Source organism: Asparagus officinalis, chromosome 5, assembly GCF_001876935.1.
Source record: "Asparagus officinalis chromosome 5, Aspof.V1, whole genome shotgun sequence".
NCBI lineage: Eukaryota > Viridiplantae > Streptophyta > Magnoliopsida > Asparagales > Asparagaceae > Asparagus > Asparagus officinalis.
In genome coordinates, this window is record NC_033798.1 from 37,175,376 (window position 1) to 37,191,595 (window position 16,220).

Below are 16,220 nucleotides of genomic sequence, written 5' to 3' on the forward strand. Positions count from 1 at the left end.
CTGCTACGGCTGTTGGCCGTAACCGCGACCCTGCTGATGCTGACCCTGACCACGGTTCTGCTGCTGACCGTGTCCTTGATTCTGCTGTTGGCCCTGGCCTCTGCCTTGCTGGCCTCCTACTGGCGCACTACGATAGTCCTTGGCCTTATGCCTAATCTTGTTGCAATTATAACATGCACCCTAAATCTTGAGCTGCGGTGGTGCTCTCGAGTCATGTTGTGCTCCCTTCTTGAACTTGCCTTGCTGGTGGTGATAAAAGTCCTTACGCTGGCAAAAGGTCTCTTGCCATTGCCCTTATCATTCTATTGTCCAGACTTGTTGTTGCCCTCCTTGTTCTTCTGAAACATCGCAGTCTCTGTCTCCTGCGATATAGCTGCATCTGCTACCTCTCGGACTGAACGGAATCTTCTGGAAACTCGGTAACGGTGAAGACTTGGGCGAAGTCCCATAAGAAACATCTACGTCTGGCGCTCTCCTAACTGTCACATGCCCGTGAAACGTAGAAGACTCATAAATCGGCTCTCATAGTCAGCCACAGACATATCTCCCTGCTCTAGCTTAGATAACTCTAGCTCTTTCCCGGCTCATGCCGCGGAAGAGATGTACTGCTCGTCGAAGAAATACACGTAATCCTCCCAAGTGAGGGCCATCCGATGATCCGAAGTGAACTAAAGCCTGTACCATCCTCCTACATCACCCATCAGGTTAAAAACTGCCAGCCTCTGCTTCTGCACTGAGTTGACGTTAAGTAAATCCAGAATGTTACTCATGTCCTCCTTCTACTTGTGGGCCACAAGCGAATCCTATGATCCCTGAAACTCTGGTGCCCTCATCTTCTGGTAGCGCTCCACTAAATGAAGCCAAGCCTCCTGCTCTGCGGCTGCAACTGATGGTGGGGTGAGTCCTGGTGTGGTCTCTGGGGACTCCACTGTGATGGGGATGGCTAGAATAACTAGCGGTGGGACCACAGGTGGTGGTGTAGCTGGCGGCATGTGATTTGCCACTTGCTCCTCAAGAGCTACTAGCCTCGCTGCAATGGGTACCATGAGGTCTATCAAATACTGGGGAGCCTGCTGCGGCTCGGGGGAGGCTGCCTGCGGCTCGGGTGGCGGCTCGGGTGGAGCCTGCTACGACTCGGGTGGAACCTACTGCTGCTCGGGTTCTGGTTCAGTCTGTCCCTCTCCTTGAGTATGGGATCCTCTCCATCCACGTCCTCATCCGGCCATCTATACATTTAGAATAAAGTTTATAAGATACAGTATTGAGACCTTAGGCAAAAGATATAACACATAACAATAAGAAAATCGTATCGCTTATCCTTCATGCAAATACTTTTCAATCAAAGTATGATAGTCATAAAAAAATTTGTAATTTTCGAGATATATGTATATATCGTCCTCGCTCATTTTAGAAATTCCTAGCGGACTCTATACATGAATCCTAAGAAACTCTATACTAGCTCCACGACTCGACACAGGATGATCCTAAGGATATTGGAACTAGAGCTCTGATACCAACTATGATGCCCCTGTTTTCACACATGGCTGCAGTCCAAGGTGAACCCAGAGATGTCAAACCTGCCATGCACCCACACTGTGTAACAACAAGTTTCACCAATCACAGTAATATCATCTAGTGGGATCAAATAAAAGCGTAGGTACAAAATAGGCAAAGAAGTAGAACGACCATAATAGACATGATAAAGAAGATGATATCTCATAAATAAAGATCATGTCTCAACTGAAAATAAACTAAAATACATTTGGAGTCTGAAATAACATACAATGTCTCAACATGAATCAAAACGAAAAGTCGAACTAAGGCACATTGCCTTTACAAAATAGAAATAAACTCTAAGTCTGAATAAAATTTAAAACTACAGTGGAGCCTCTAGTAAATCTCTCGGGACGGCGACTATGCAAGAACTCCGTCATCCTGCGGCTCTCCGGAACTCCGAGCTACCTGAAAGGGTATTTTTAAAAGAAAAAGAAATAACAATAAGAGCGTCAGAGCGCTATAGCAAGATTACCTCCATCCTCCCCCGAGGGAAGGGCTGCTAGATGGAGTGGAGGCTCTATCTATTAAGCATAGTCTACCTATATTATTTTTCCCGTATCTAGCGGAATTAATATTCAGACACCTACAAAACGAGACATAGTACGTCGAGCGAAATAATCCAAACAAGAAAACCCTCATGTATATACCATATATCCCGAATCGTAAACATCTAAACATTAATACCGAATTAAGGATAAACAATCTAAATGAAATTAACAATTTGAAATCCATAACACGAGACTGGTACGTCGAGCGAAATAATCCAAATAAGAAAACCCTCATGTATATACCATATGTCTCAAATTATGAACCGCTAATCATTGATCCCAACCTAAGAAATAAAGAAAAGCAGAAAAAGAAAAATAAAGACTTCAACATATCGTATTCATAATATCTGCCACTACCACTGGGGAGATAGAATGAATACCGGTACAAATCTCGTGTACTTTCATATGTAAAGTACTCTGGGTCATATATTTTAGCAGTGAGTCAAAAATATAACTGCCATCCGCCAATGACTCAGGTTATCGCTTGGCTATCTCAATGCAACTCCGTGCAAGATTTTGATACTTAGCATTATCATATGTAACGGACTACCCTGTAGGTATCCTAATCAGTGTACACGGCTCATTAGTCTCATCGCGATTTCAGTGCATAACATGAGTGCGGAACGGCCTACCATATAGGTATCCTAAAAGTATGGCTAACAAGCCTCATCGCACCCTCGTGTGGACGGACTGCTAAATAAAGCAACCAAACCCGACTCAATGGCCTGCACAAATGGAATATCGACGCACTACCCCCGTAGTACTGAACTGAGCTCATCAACGATATCCAGAAGGTGTGTGTATAGTATGTTCTAAACTCTTTCTCAAAGTAATTGGGTCTTAACCCTTCATAATCCCTCTCAGAAACCCCAAGTGTGTACTACTGCACTATGCGTGAAAATATGTGTAAAGAAGTATGGCTCGAAGTCCGCGATCACGTCTTAAGTAGACATAAAACAAAACTCAGGAAAAACCGCCTTTGTAGTCGACTACAAGGATTAGTAGTCGACTACTCTGAGTCAATCCAGACTCCGTGACAACAAATTTACTGTTAGTAGTCGACTATTAGGGTCAATAGTTGACTACTCTGCTATAACTCAGTTTTCTGTGTTTCGGATGTTTGACAGAGTAGTCGACTACTATGCTTAGTAGTCGACTACACTGTGAAAACATGAATACTTACGTGCACAAACAGGAAATTAACTTAACTGGCATCTTATCACTTCATATTTACATGATTTAAACTTGTTAAACATACAGTAATAACTATTCTGAGCATGACAACAAAGTATAAATTTGTCTAGTTAGGGTTTTACATCAAAATTAATCATTTTCTTCAATTGATCAATATGTAAACAATATGATAATAATAACATGATTTAAAATCTATATATGAACAGAGATCAATCTTGTTTCAAATTCTGATTTTTACAAAACCTAGATGTCACAAGTCTAGGGTTAAACTTCTTTAAACATCATGTACATTCAATTAATTGCATATTTAGGGTTTAGGCATGATCTAAACATGATTAACGGATTAAAACTAAAACTAAAAGCATCACAATGATTATGATCACAAACTATATACAACAACAAGAAAAACAAGTATAGATCTAGCATGGGTTTATAAAATAACATAAAAATCTAATATTTTTATATCTCATATTAAGATCATGCACATAAACATCAATATTTAACTTCTAATCTAGTTATTTAACTTCTCATATTAAGATCATGCACATAAACATCAATATTTAACTTCTAATCTAGTTATTTAACTATGGGGATGGGTTTGGACGAAGATAATTATTTAACTTCTAATCTAGTTATTTAACTATGGGGATGGGTTTGGACGAAGATAATCTTGCCTCAAGGTGTTGTTGGACTCCTTAACCACGTGCACGCAAGATCTCTCTTCTCCAAAACGCCAAAACTCGTCTTCTTCTCGACAAACTTCTCAATAACACTCCCAAAATTCTTAGTTTAGGGTTAGGGTTTGAGGAGGAAGGTAGCTGGTGATAATCTCACGTGAAATAGGGTAAAAAGAGCTTTAAAACGAATATATATACTTAGGGTAATATCTGGGTTCGGATATAATGCAAATTCAACCCGAAAACTGAAACCTGGCATGTCCAGGAATTCCCGATAGTCGACTACTAAGCTTAGTAGTCGACTACTAAGTGATACACATGTTTCTGAAATCTATACACAGTATTTTGGTGATAACTTTCTCATCCGACCTCAGAATAAGGTGATTAAAGATTTGTTGGAAAGCTGTTGAAAAGACCTACAACTTTGGTCTTTTGAGTTTTTCCAGATTCTAAGTACATCATTGTGTAAAATGTATAAACTCTTAACTGATTATTTTTCCCAGATTTTTCTCGTGCATGTTTTGTGCATTTGCACTCATATATTCATATATATGTATTGAATTGATCTCGAATCAATTCCTAGCATACTCAAATATCAATAAACGTTATTTATCACAATATAACATGTTTATTATTACATATCACAGCATTCAAAATTACGGGGTTTTACAGTTTGGTACGCGGGAATAAGGTGGAATGGAATGGTCATTTTCACTTCTCATTCCCCGATACCAAACGTACCTATTTTTTAGAATTTGGAATGACCATTCCCAGGGAATGATCATTCCCAGAGAATGATTATTCCCACTTTTTATGGGAATGAGCATTCCAAGTGAATTGATAAGGAATGATCATTCTCATTCAGAATCAAATTAGTTACGTAATTTTCAATTATACCCCTATTGATAATTTATCAAATAAGTTAATTTTGATATCTAGAACTGTGGATTGTGAATATCATTCTTTAAATTATTTTTGGACCTAAAAGATGTGATACTCTTTTATTTATTTTTCTTTAATTTTTTAAGACTAAGAAATAATGAGTATTGTTTGAAAAATATAAATAGAACATACACCTGACAGATGACATGTGCATTAGTATAAAACATAGCTAGATTAATATAACATATGCATAAATAAAATTGTTTAGTTATTATCATTAATGTTTATTTTTATCTTATTAAAAATCTATGTTGTTGTAAGGGCATTATTATAAAATAAAATTTCATTCTCGCTTGTGAACTAGTGATACCAAACATGAGAATGTGAATGGGATTTTTATTCTAGCTTCATTCTACAAACGCACACAAACAAGAGAATGAGAATGACAATTCTATTCCCACATACATTCTATTTCATTCATTCTTTCATTCCATTCTCATTTGAGTCTAGTCTCGCGTACCAAACGAGGCGTTGGGTTCTAAGATTAGGTCTGTGAATGAGAGAATTTTGGTCTCGTTTAGAATGTTCATTCTCACTTCTTATCAATTCCCACTTTCTAGATGAATGAGCATTCACAATGAAATGATAGAGAATGGGTATTCGCACTTAAGTGGGAATCAATAAAATATAAAATTTCAAAATACATCCATTCCCACTTCATTTTATAAATTGCATCCAAACAAGAGAATGGAAATGAGTATTTTATTCTCACATTAATTTCATTCCATTCCTTAATCCATTCTATTCTCATTTCACTCGACTCTCACACACCAAACGAGGCGTCAGGGTTTCGACAATGAGAAAAAAAAAGAGAGGTTGGCATTCTGGCAGCATATGTTGTAGGAGTGCGATAAGCAACAAGTTTATCCTCCTGATGTTTTTTGTGGTAATGTTGCAGAGTATGACAGCAGAGCTTTGATTTTGTGCCTGGGAAATGAGCACTTTATGTGAACAATTTTTCACTTCCAATATTATAGATACTAATGATGCGAAAGAATCTGTGCCTGCAAAGAATGCCATGATAATGTTGGTCAATTATGATTTCTTCTGGTTTCTATTGTTAATGATGTTGTTTGTTGGCTTATCTGATGATTTTTCTAGCATAGCAGAAATTTAATCAATTCAGGGAGATATTGTCAGTTACATTCAGATTAAACAAAAATAGTCTACAGACTAGCGGAGAGTTAAGATTGCACATGTCCATTAATTAACTGTTTATGAGAAGGTATTTATACGTTTTATTACGACTTTATTCAGCTCCTTATGCTTGGTATAGCATCAAAAGACCAGTAAATCAGATGACTGAATCATCACTTACCCTGTAAGCAAGATATCAACAATTTGAAGATTAAAATCTGCTAACTGCAACAGCTTTGCACCAACTTTTCACATGACTTAATGCTTCTACTAATGAGAGACAAAGAGGATACCAGCATTGCTGACCAATGAAGGACACTTTGCAAATCAGACAAGAAAGGGACTGAAGATAAAGGTTATTTTGCTGGTTACGTCGAAGTCATCTGCGCATGTTAACAAGCGAAACGTTATGACAGTAAGACACATTTGAGTTCGGGGAACTCATTTATGGCCTCCTTAAAGTTTCCGAAATATCCATCAAGAACTCAATCAAATTCACATATCTATGTGTCAGCAATTGGAGCTTCTGTCAATTTCTTTTCTTTCATGATCTCATATGAGTTTTTGATTGCTTCCCAAAATGCAGGCATGGCATCACTATCTGGTACTTCTTTAAAAGATGGAAGATAGTTTAAATCCACAATGACATGGTCTCCTGTACCTTCTTGAATCTGGAAAATTCAAATGCAAAAAAGCACAAATGCATTCAAACAGTAACCTATGACTTCATTTAGGAAGTAAATAGGTAGGAAAATGTAAGAAATAAGGTGAAGTCCATCACTTACGACAACATCAAATCCGAAAATGGTGAGCCCAAGTCTTTTCTTTAACCATCTTGCAGCATCATTGACTAATTCTACATTAAGAGTCATTTTATCGGCCTTTATCCCCTGATCTGATGGCCGATCCTCTTTGGAAATTGGTAAGGATTTCAAACTGCAGTTAGAAGAGATAAACTCTAGTTTATTAAACTGATCTAATATTGATCACTTTAATCTGATGCTCACTAAATCTACAAGGTACCTGTTAAAAAGGACTGAACCAGACCCATCTTTTTCTGCCATTGATAATAAATAACTAGAATTGGGCATAGACTTCTTCACAGCATGGAAAACTTTCTCTCCTAACACGTAAAATTTGAACAGTGAGGAACCATGGTCCACATATTCCTGTAGTGGGGAAAAATCTCAGGATTTCGTTAAAAGAAACTTATGAATAACAAGGGCACAGGAATAGCTTAGACATGTGTTTTTGGAATGAATAAACATCTATTTAGGAAGGATGCCCTCAGGAGTCACAAATAGTGAGGTGTTAGTTTAGGATATTTCGGATATACAATAACATGACTTATTTCTGTACATCATAATCTGAACAGAAAAATATTTCAATATATTTGATAAACAATTATATCATAGTTCAACAGTCTAACAGAGTTAAAGAAGTTCCTTTGATTGATTGGCAAAAATGTCTTCTAGAAGTTCCTCTGATTGATTGGCAAAACTGTCCTTTAACTATCTTAGCATGTTACAGAAAGCAAAGATCTGGCACATTGGTAGTAGGACAGTAAGAAGTGTACATATTAGAAGGAATCTCCTTTCACCATAAACATGATGCTTGTTTACCTGCACGATAGCAGGAAGTGGAACACCAAGGCCATTAAAGTCTTCATACTTAAACACTAATGCCTGTAAAAAAAGGTTAAATCAATGGAAAAGGGTCAATTCAGTGGAATGATCCAAAAACCAGCAAAAGTAAACCATTACAAGCAAAACAACTAAAGCTGAAGAAAGGATTACTAGTTTATTACTGCAAAGTAAAAAAAAAAAAAAAGAACCCTTCCGTCCTTCACCCAGACACTTCTTTAATATAATGAATTTTGGAGGACTTCTCCTTTCGTTGAGGCTTGCATGACCAACAAGGCAACGAAAAAAGGCTGATTAACTGTTGATCTTCGTAATGAGAGCTTCTTGTGAACATAACCCACTTTAAAGGAATTAGCGCCCATCAAGAGTGTAGATGATCCAGCCCTAGGGGCAACCCAAGCCTATATGGACCAGTTTGACCCTATAAGGGCCAAACCCAGAACTTCAAACTAGTCTGGATAGCGCAAGCTGCCAGTCTCGCAAAACATCGTCAAGATCAATAGGTTTGTCAACAATGACACTCGATGGATTCAAGAAATTCTATCGCTCTGGGGGTCAAAGTCACGCTCAAAGTTTTTCAGACATTTTCGTAAGTTTTGACCATCGGATTTTGAGGGGTAAAATCGCGGTTAAAGTTCTACGGACATTTTTGGTAAGTTCTGACTATCATCAGATTATGAGGGGTACAAGACGTTAGTTTCGGATCAAATTGATATGGAGGATGCAGAATCCAAGTAGAAGGATATTTTCTTTTTCTTTTTTCTTTTTGGGCAAGTTTCTATTTTTGGTAAATATATTATGTTTACCTTTTTATTATTTTGAAGTCTATAGAAGAGTCTTTTGCTGGATGTGGGAGGTAGCTTCTGATGAAATAAAACCCGAGTTTGGCTGCTTATCTGGTATTCTCTCTGCCTTTCTGAGTTTCTGAATTCTGATCTCGTGCAGCCCTAACAGGACTGCATCAGTAGATATCAGGTCAAATTAGTTTTCCAATTCGTCCATCTTGAAGTATTAATCATTATCAATAACTACACAAAAACCAATTTCTGAGACAAAAAGCAAAAACTCTATATATGTTCACTTTTTAGTTGAACTAGCGCGAAACTTACTCTGAGAAACATTGATTCTCCGAAGTTTCACTTAAGAAAACTAGACGATAATAAGTATAATTATGTTTATACAACTAATGTTTTTGTGAAAAAATTACTCCATTTACATACAAAGATTTTTTTTTTGATAATCACATATAATAGTAGTTGAAAAAGGCAGATGTCGCTATGTACTCTTACACATAATAGCGCAGCAGTAAACCAAAGAACAGGAGAAAAGCAAGACTAAACAAGATAGTACCATATCATGAGCATCTGCTACGCCACAAGCAACCTGCGGTTTCACAATAAGTGGAAATGATAACCTAGCTTCTGCTAATTGCTCCTTAAGTTTAGGGTTGTGAAAATTATCAACCTGCACAAACAAACACATGTAATTAACGAAAAATGATTATGCAAAAATTGTGTAAAACTTTTGTCATCCCTGTTTACACTTGTGTTGCCATCCACTTAAATTCTACAGTGAAAGCAAACAGATATAGCTCTAACCAGGATACCTGTAAAAAGTGAGGTGCCCGGAGTCTGTTGCGAGATTCATTACTGAGGTACTGCAGTTCAAGCAGAAGTTGTTGGATCTTGTAGCGATCCAATAAAGGATATATGTTAATAAGCGGATCTATCATGCAACAATCAGAATGAGTCTGAACATACCTGCACAGGGATAACACCAAGTTCAAGCATAAAAGATTAAAAAAATAGGGACAGTAGCAAAAACCAGCATGGAATTTTATCGTATAAGAATAATAATGGGTAAGATAAGGCAAATGTTTACTTGTATTCAATAACTTCTCCATACCTTTTTCACATACAAATTCTGTGCGAGTTAAAGGCGAGGAAGGTTTTCTAAACTTGACAAAGAAGACAATGCAATAGTGAAACTGACTGTCCATGCTTGTAATGCTCTTCTTTGAAAATGACTCATCTAGATGTAAAAGAGAATTTTCTAAACTAGCAGGAACCAATTAAGAATGCTGTTCTAATTAGACACTGTGATGGTGACAAACAGAAATCTAAAACAATGTTTTTCAGATGCAATGGTCAAGGTTTCATTGCAGATTGAATAGGCATAATTAGAGATTCACTTTCCCTCACACTAGATTGAAGACTTCCCCAAAAAAATTTTGAAAGAATGGAGATAGGATCACTATTCCAAACTTGTGTATACAGTATGCTTTTAAATGCATAAAGATGGGATTGCAACAATTCCCTTCAAGTATATGAAAACAGCCGAAAGAGTTGTTGGTAAATTATGCACTTTAAATAGGTCTATTTTAGGTTTTTTTTTTTCCTTATATGAATTTTTTTTAGGAATCCCCACCATATCCCATTTGACAATCAAATGGCATTTCTTTTCTTGTTCTCTTGACAGGACGCTTATCATCTATTTCTAAAGACAAGTCACATCCCATACTCATTTTATTTTTTTTTCATTTAATATATGCCAATGCTATCAGAATTGGGCTTGTTTCCTGAATCATGAAAAGGTCCCAATCCAAATAACATCTTACGATACGTAATCCTAACTATAATCTGGGACCCTTCTTCATTTGCGCTACAATTGCATTTTGTAGTTTGATATATGAGATAGACAGCATATATATTACATTATTTTAGCGTAACAAGAATTTTGATCGATCAAAACATTATAACCAGCAAAGTCAGGTTTCTTGCAACTTTATAGTACAGTTTGTTTAACATAGATCAACACCTTTTTCATCATCAATAGTTATCAAAAAGAAGAAAAGAAAAGGGTTAACAGATTCACTAAGAATGTTTGAAAGGTCTAGAGAATTCACATTAAAAAGAATCGAAAGATTTAGAAGGTTTCAGACCAAAAAGATTTAAAGGACATAATTATCCATTTAATTGCCGTAGCAATGCATTGGATGTAACTACAAAAGTGTGAATCCAAGTTGTGAGCTACAGATGACTAGATAGATTATCCCCATCAGATGGAAAGGAGAAAAGGTTGTATCATACTTGATTTTACTACCATACGCTAAATGCAATTGTATTTCTCGAGTTCTTAAGAAGCTTTGTTGATTTCTCTAGGGTAATATGAACCTGTCAAAGGGAAAATAAAATCCTATGAATTAGTAGTAGCTCATGGGTGATCGGATCCCTTAAGATGTTATAACCCCAGTGAAGGTGTGGTAGCTCATGGGTGATTTGACCATTGAGAAGAGAGTAACCCCCGATAAAGGAGATTTGGCTAAGAATCAAAGGGGAGAAACCAAATAAATTCTCTTGAACAGTAAGAAATCAGCCAAGGACAAGGATATCTCAAGCTAGAGAAGAAGAGCCAAGAGCCAAAATTGGAACCCTTGAAATGTGGGTAAGGGTCTCTAATTATAGAATGAGAACTCTTGGTTACATGAAGCTAGTTTACACGCCCCTAATATCACAGCCTAAATGATATGGTGGTGGCTTTTTGTATCCTTGCATATGCATTTTGTGGGTGTTTTGTCTCTTCTGCATTGCATTCTTCTGACTGGTTGTAGGCCTGACTGCTAGCGGCCATCATTGCTGGAGTTGCAGGCCCTTAACCCTCATACGACACGGGATCAAGTAGTCCCGCGTAAACATGCCAACCCCACAAATGGTGACTTAGCCATTTTTCAAGCGGGCTTTGGTGTTGATTCTCGCTCCACCATGACTTAAAACTTTCTCTCAAGTTGTATCCTTAGCTGATTGTGGGTTCATATAACTCTGATGAACCCGTTGGCATGTGGAATGACCTTTTTGCCCTTAGTGGGCCCCACATCATAGCGTTTGAGCTAGATTGATAGTCTGACATACTGACCGTCTACACACCCGTTCTCATGCAATATAGCGGGTAAGTGAGAATATGGACTAAGCATTGTTTAATATGAAAGCCTCGTAGTATCAATGACAAATGGTGCCGGCTTTACAATTAACATTATTACACTTGTATCAACATAACTGTAATGAGGGTTCATGTGAGGGTTATTATTCTAACTACCTTTCATGTGGAAAATGACATTTTGCAGTAGAATGTTGATGAAAACATTTGTGGAAAGCAAAGACCTTATAAAAAATACATATTATGTTCAGATGATTTCCATTTTAAACTCCAACCTTATGCTTATTTTTCTTGTCTTTTGCCTGTCAATTAAAATCCTGGAAAGAAAATAGACGATTGCGTGAGGTAACCAGCAGAGAGTGTAATAAGTGAGATTTCAAGTGAAATGAATCCCTAGTAATAGGATCCATATAGGCACGCCTAAAAATTAGAATAAAGTCTTGCATTGTCTTATGCTTTAATTTGAGGCCACTGTATCATGGTCTAAAAGTATCCTTAAATCTGCAGAAATCATAGATTTTAGTGAGCACTGTGCATTAGCATGTTGACATGCATGGTTATGGCCTATGATAGTCACAAGATAATTCTTACCAAAACTGGAGTGTGATGTCCATTATGTACCAAAATTGGAAGCCGTATGCCTCTCAGAAAGTATTATTAGATATCGTTTTAATATATAATTTTTAGATATAAAGTCTTTTTAAATAGTCTTCTGCTTTAATTTGAGCCTAATGTGTCATGGTCTAAAAGTTAAAAGTTATCCTTAAATATGGAGAAACCATAGATTCTAGCGAGCACTGTGCATTAGCATGTAGACATGCATGGTTATGGCTTATGATATTCACAAGATAATTCTTACCAAAGTTGGAGTGTGATGTCTAATATGTTGGATGGTTGCAAAACCTTACACCAAAATTGACCTTATGCCTCTTGGAAAGTATTATTAGCTATGGTTTTAATAAATTATTTCACTGAGTACCTTGTATATACAAACACCACCACCACAATGCCCACATGAACACGCACACACGTGCAAGCACGAGCATGCAGGCTAAATATACAAATTTCCAACAAAGTAGATAACTGTTATTTTGCAGCTTCATTTTGGAGTACAGGGCCAAATACCCGTATCTGAAACGGAAGTGTTCACAATCACAGGAGATTATCAGCATTTAATAGGTGCGAGGATATGAAAGATGGAAATATTACAAAATCTGTAAACTTGAAATTATCTGTTGAGCTGTGCAGTATCCTTTCTAATTCAATTCACCAGAAAAAAGAACATAGAAGTTTTCTTGGGAAAAAACAACACCACTTTTCCCTAGCTTTTTGGTACTATCTATAACAAACACTTGATCTCTTATTTATTCAATCCAGTCTCTTGTAATATTTCCATCTACGCTATAATAAGCATTTGACCATGTCTTTATAGAGAAGTTTCAAGTTTACACAAATAATAGAATTATTTTCTTCAACTTAGAATTATATGCTAAATAATCCATCTCTTTCCACTCTTACTTTTGTGTGAATCTCTCTTTACTTTCGTAACTAAAATAGATTAAAATGCTAGCAACTGAAAAGTTCTTCCAATGAAAGGAAGTAAAAAAATTACAGAATGCAACTTTCATAAAAGAATCTGTGGAAAATGCAAATGGTATTTAAAGAACAATTAAATCCTTACTGAACCTTATATGTCACTACACTACGAAAAAGAACCAAATAGAAGTTTTCTATTTCTGAAACAAGCAATTTAGAGATTGTTTGCACAGACTACTAAGCTACTTTTTTTAGTTGCATTTTGATTAAGGTAGCAACTTAGTTGAGTAAGAGAATGAACTTTGAGACCAAGAAAACAAGGTTCATTTTTTTATTGTAAACTCAAGTCATCTCTGAGGCTTTAACTAGAGAAGACATGTACATGACAGGCATAAAAACTTATAAGATCTACTAAAGTAACGTGTAAACTTCATATCTCGAATCTGGAGAATATAAGCACATATGATGATATGGAAACACCTGTATTCATTTAATTTATTATATCATAGCACTATGCTTCAACACACAGATCAGAAATCTCTATGATTCTGAAATGCAAACTAAAAAACAGGAGAGGTTATCCATCCAAATTTGCAGAACAGGATATAATGCCACCTGAGAGCCCAATACATAAGATCTTGACATAAGAACTCATAACAGTAGAATTCTTGAATATAAGTGAAAACTAAATATGAAAGGTATAACTTCATTTTTGACTAATATATCCAAGGTTACACAAAGCGCTAGGCGGGCTAGGCGTTGGACCCAACTCCTAGAGCCTAGGCAGCTAGGCAGAAGCCTAGGCAGGGACTAGGGGTTTTCCTTTTTTTTAGTTTTCAATTAAAATTATTGATAGTAAATGTCAGTGTTATAGAAAGTTTAGGCACTAGGCTGATACTTAGACAGATTTCTTTAGTGGTGGTGGAGGTTTTGCTAAAAGTCAGGAGAGATAGAGGTGTTCATAGTTAGAGTTGGGCGGAGGTTAGAGGACATGGAGGTTGCAATGGAGGAAATCATGATTAATGCCTAAAGGGTGCAGTCCATGTAGGCATACCATGCCCCCTAGGCGCTCCCAAAACCTAGGTGGGCAGCCTAGGTACCGCCTAGGCGCTAAGTAGGCAACCAAGGTACAGCTTAGGCCTAGGCGTGCACCTAGGCGGGCTAGACTTAGGCTTTTTAAAACGTTGAATATATCAATAAACTCAATAAGGAACATTGTCAAATCTGAAAATTACCTTTCCAGTTCATGCATTCCTTTGGAAAATGAAATCCCCTTGGGGAAATCTAAAGGAAAGGACAAGTCAATGCTGATGATCTCATCTGTTGCTTTATGGAGAACTGCATCCACATTTTGTACTTGAGATGCTAATGGAAGGTGGAACCTGATAGGAACAAACACCAATCCATTTTTTGTAGGATGCACAGGGAAAGCACCTCTCTATTAAAAAAAAGAGTAAGAAACCCAGGCAACAAAGTATTAGTTACAATATATTACTTATTGGAACCTTTTATTTAATTGACTTGCCTTGAAAAAGTCCTCTTCACGAGATGGTTTCATAACATAGCCAATTGTCAGAACTTTTTTGTTGTCCACTGCCTGATCAGATATTTAGAAAATAAACTTAGCAAATAGATTCTCATTTCTCAGCGCAGCAGGCTGAAAAAAAAATCGCAAAAAGAAATAGGCACTCCTACAAAGATAATAAAACACAAAACCGAAGACAACTTTTACTAAAACTGATAACTAATGAGAAGTACCTACAACTTGCTGGTACGCATGCATTTAATCAAAGCATCAAAAAGACTCAGCACCTGGATAGATGTAAGGACCCATAAAAGGGAATAAAAGATCTTTTCTTTGCCATTAAAGATATTCCCACTCTCACAACTCTAACTGTCTATGTTATGGTGTCAGATAAAAGTTAATCTTTCCTACAAAACCACAAATCTTTCTGAAACAACTCTAAGCTATAGCCTATGAACAGTTCATTAAGTGAATCCGTTACAGTGTTGATTCTAAATTTTACAACAGGTAACGGCTTTGGTTCTCCTTTTCAGGTACATCATCACGAGTTCTGAAATTACAGGTTGGACTACAGAATTATTGACAAGGGTATCTGGTGTCTTACAAACTATTTCAAATTATAAAATAGTTAAGACAATAAGAGTTTGACAAGTTTATTGAATAATTTCTAAAGATTGTCCTGGGCCTCAACAAAACAACAATTTCTAACTACCTATGATGTCGGCAGATGCAAGGTTTGAGAAATCAACATGTACAACTAAAACCAATGGGTTCACAACCTTAAATTTTGTCTGCGCCATCAAATTAGAAATTAGATTGTCCAAACAATCTCATAATATCAATAGAATAGATGTTGAATTATACTTCTCATATTTTTATATAAATAACACAGAAGAACACTATTTTCAACTAATCTCCTATCACATTTTACGATACACCCCAATTTCTGCAAAAAATCCCCATATTATGAGGATCAAAACTACGCAAAATCAGAACTTGCTATAATATTCATCATGAATTAATTAAAAACCCCAAATTTGATTCCAAATGAAGATAAAAACAGCTGCATTTTGGGGCTTTACTCGTCCTTTTCACCAAGATTGTCACAAAAAAGAAAAATAGATGGGAGGAGTTACCTCCGATTCCTCCATCTGAGATGAAGAGGACACTGTAGAAGATCGAAGACGATGATCGGCGACTGCAGTGGCGTCGGATCGAGGGCTGATGAGATCCAGGGTTGAGGACTGAGAGGAGATGAGGAAAGTGTAGGGTACTTGAAGAGGAATGGGAATCCTGAAATTTTCATTTTAGCACTTTTGGCTTATTTTTTATATAGTGCGTAAAATTTTAAATTACCAATTATGCTCAAGCTTATGTAACAATGTTGAGTTTACTATAATGTATTAAATTTTGGGACAGAAAAGAAAACAGATGATATCAACGCCCCCAAAAAAATAAAGGGGATATCATCAGGCCCCACTATTTTTTTTTTTTTTTGCCAAAGCCCCAAAGACATGAATGTATAATG

General features: G+C 36.7%; 1 protein-coding gene across 1 annotated transcript; it reads right to left on the reverse strand.

Annotated features, from left to right (window-relative positions):
* On the reverse strand, positions 6,250-15,991 carry LOC109842794 (inositol-tetrakisphosphate 1-kinase 6-like). Its single transcript, XM_020411676.1, has 9 exons — positions 15,829-15,991; positions 14,693-14,764; positions 14,403-14,605; positions 9,305-9,458; positions 9,049-9,162; positions 7,678-7,740; positions 7,079-7,224; positions 6,841-6,991; positions 6,250-6,726 (listed from the first exon to the last, which is right to left on the reverse strand). The coding sequence occupies exons 1-9, from the start codon at positions 15,841-15,843 to the stop codon at positions 6,559-6,561; spliced, it is 1,086 nt and encodes a 361-aa protein (XP_020267265.1). The 5' UTR covers positions 15,844-15,991; the 3' UTR covers positions 6,250-6,558.

Bases quoted from the DNA above. Each gene is read 5' to 3' on its own strand.
- LOC109842794 (XM_020411676.1), bottom strand. The intron at 7,741-9,048 runs GTACTATCTTGT...CTTTTTTTACAG, and splicing joins TAGCAGATGCTCATGATATG to GCATTAGTGTTTAAGTATGA. The intron at 6,727-6,840 runs GTAAGTGATGGA...TGAATTTTCCAG, and splicing joins TTTTCGGATTTGATGTTGTC to ATTCAAGAAGGTACAGGAGA.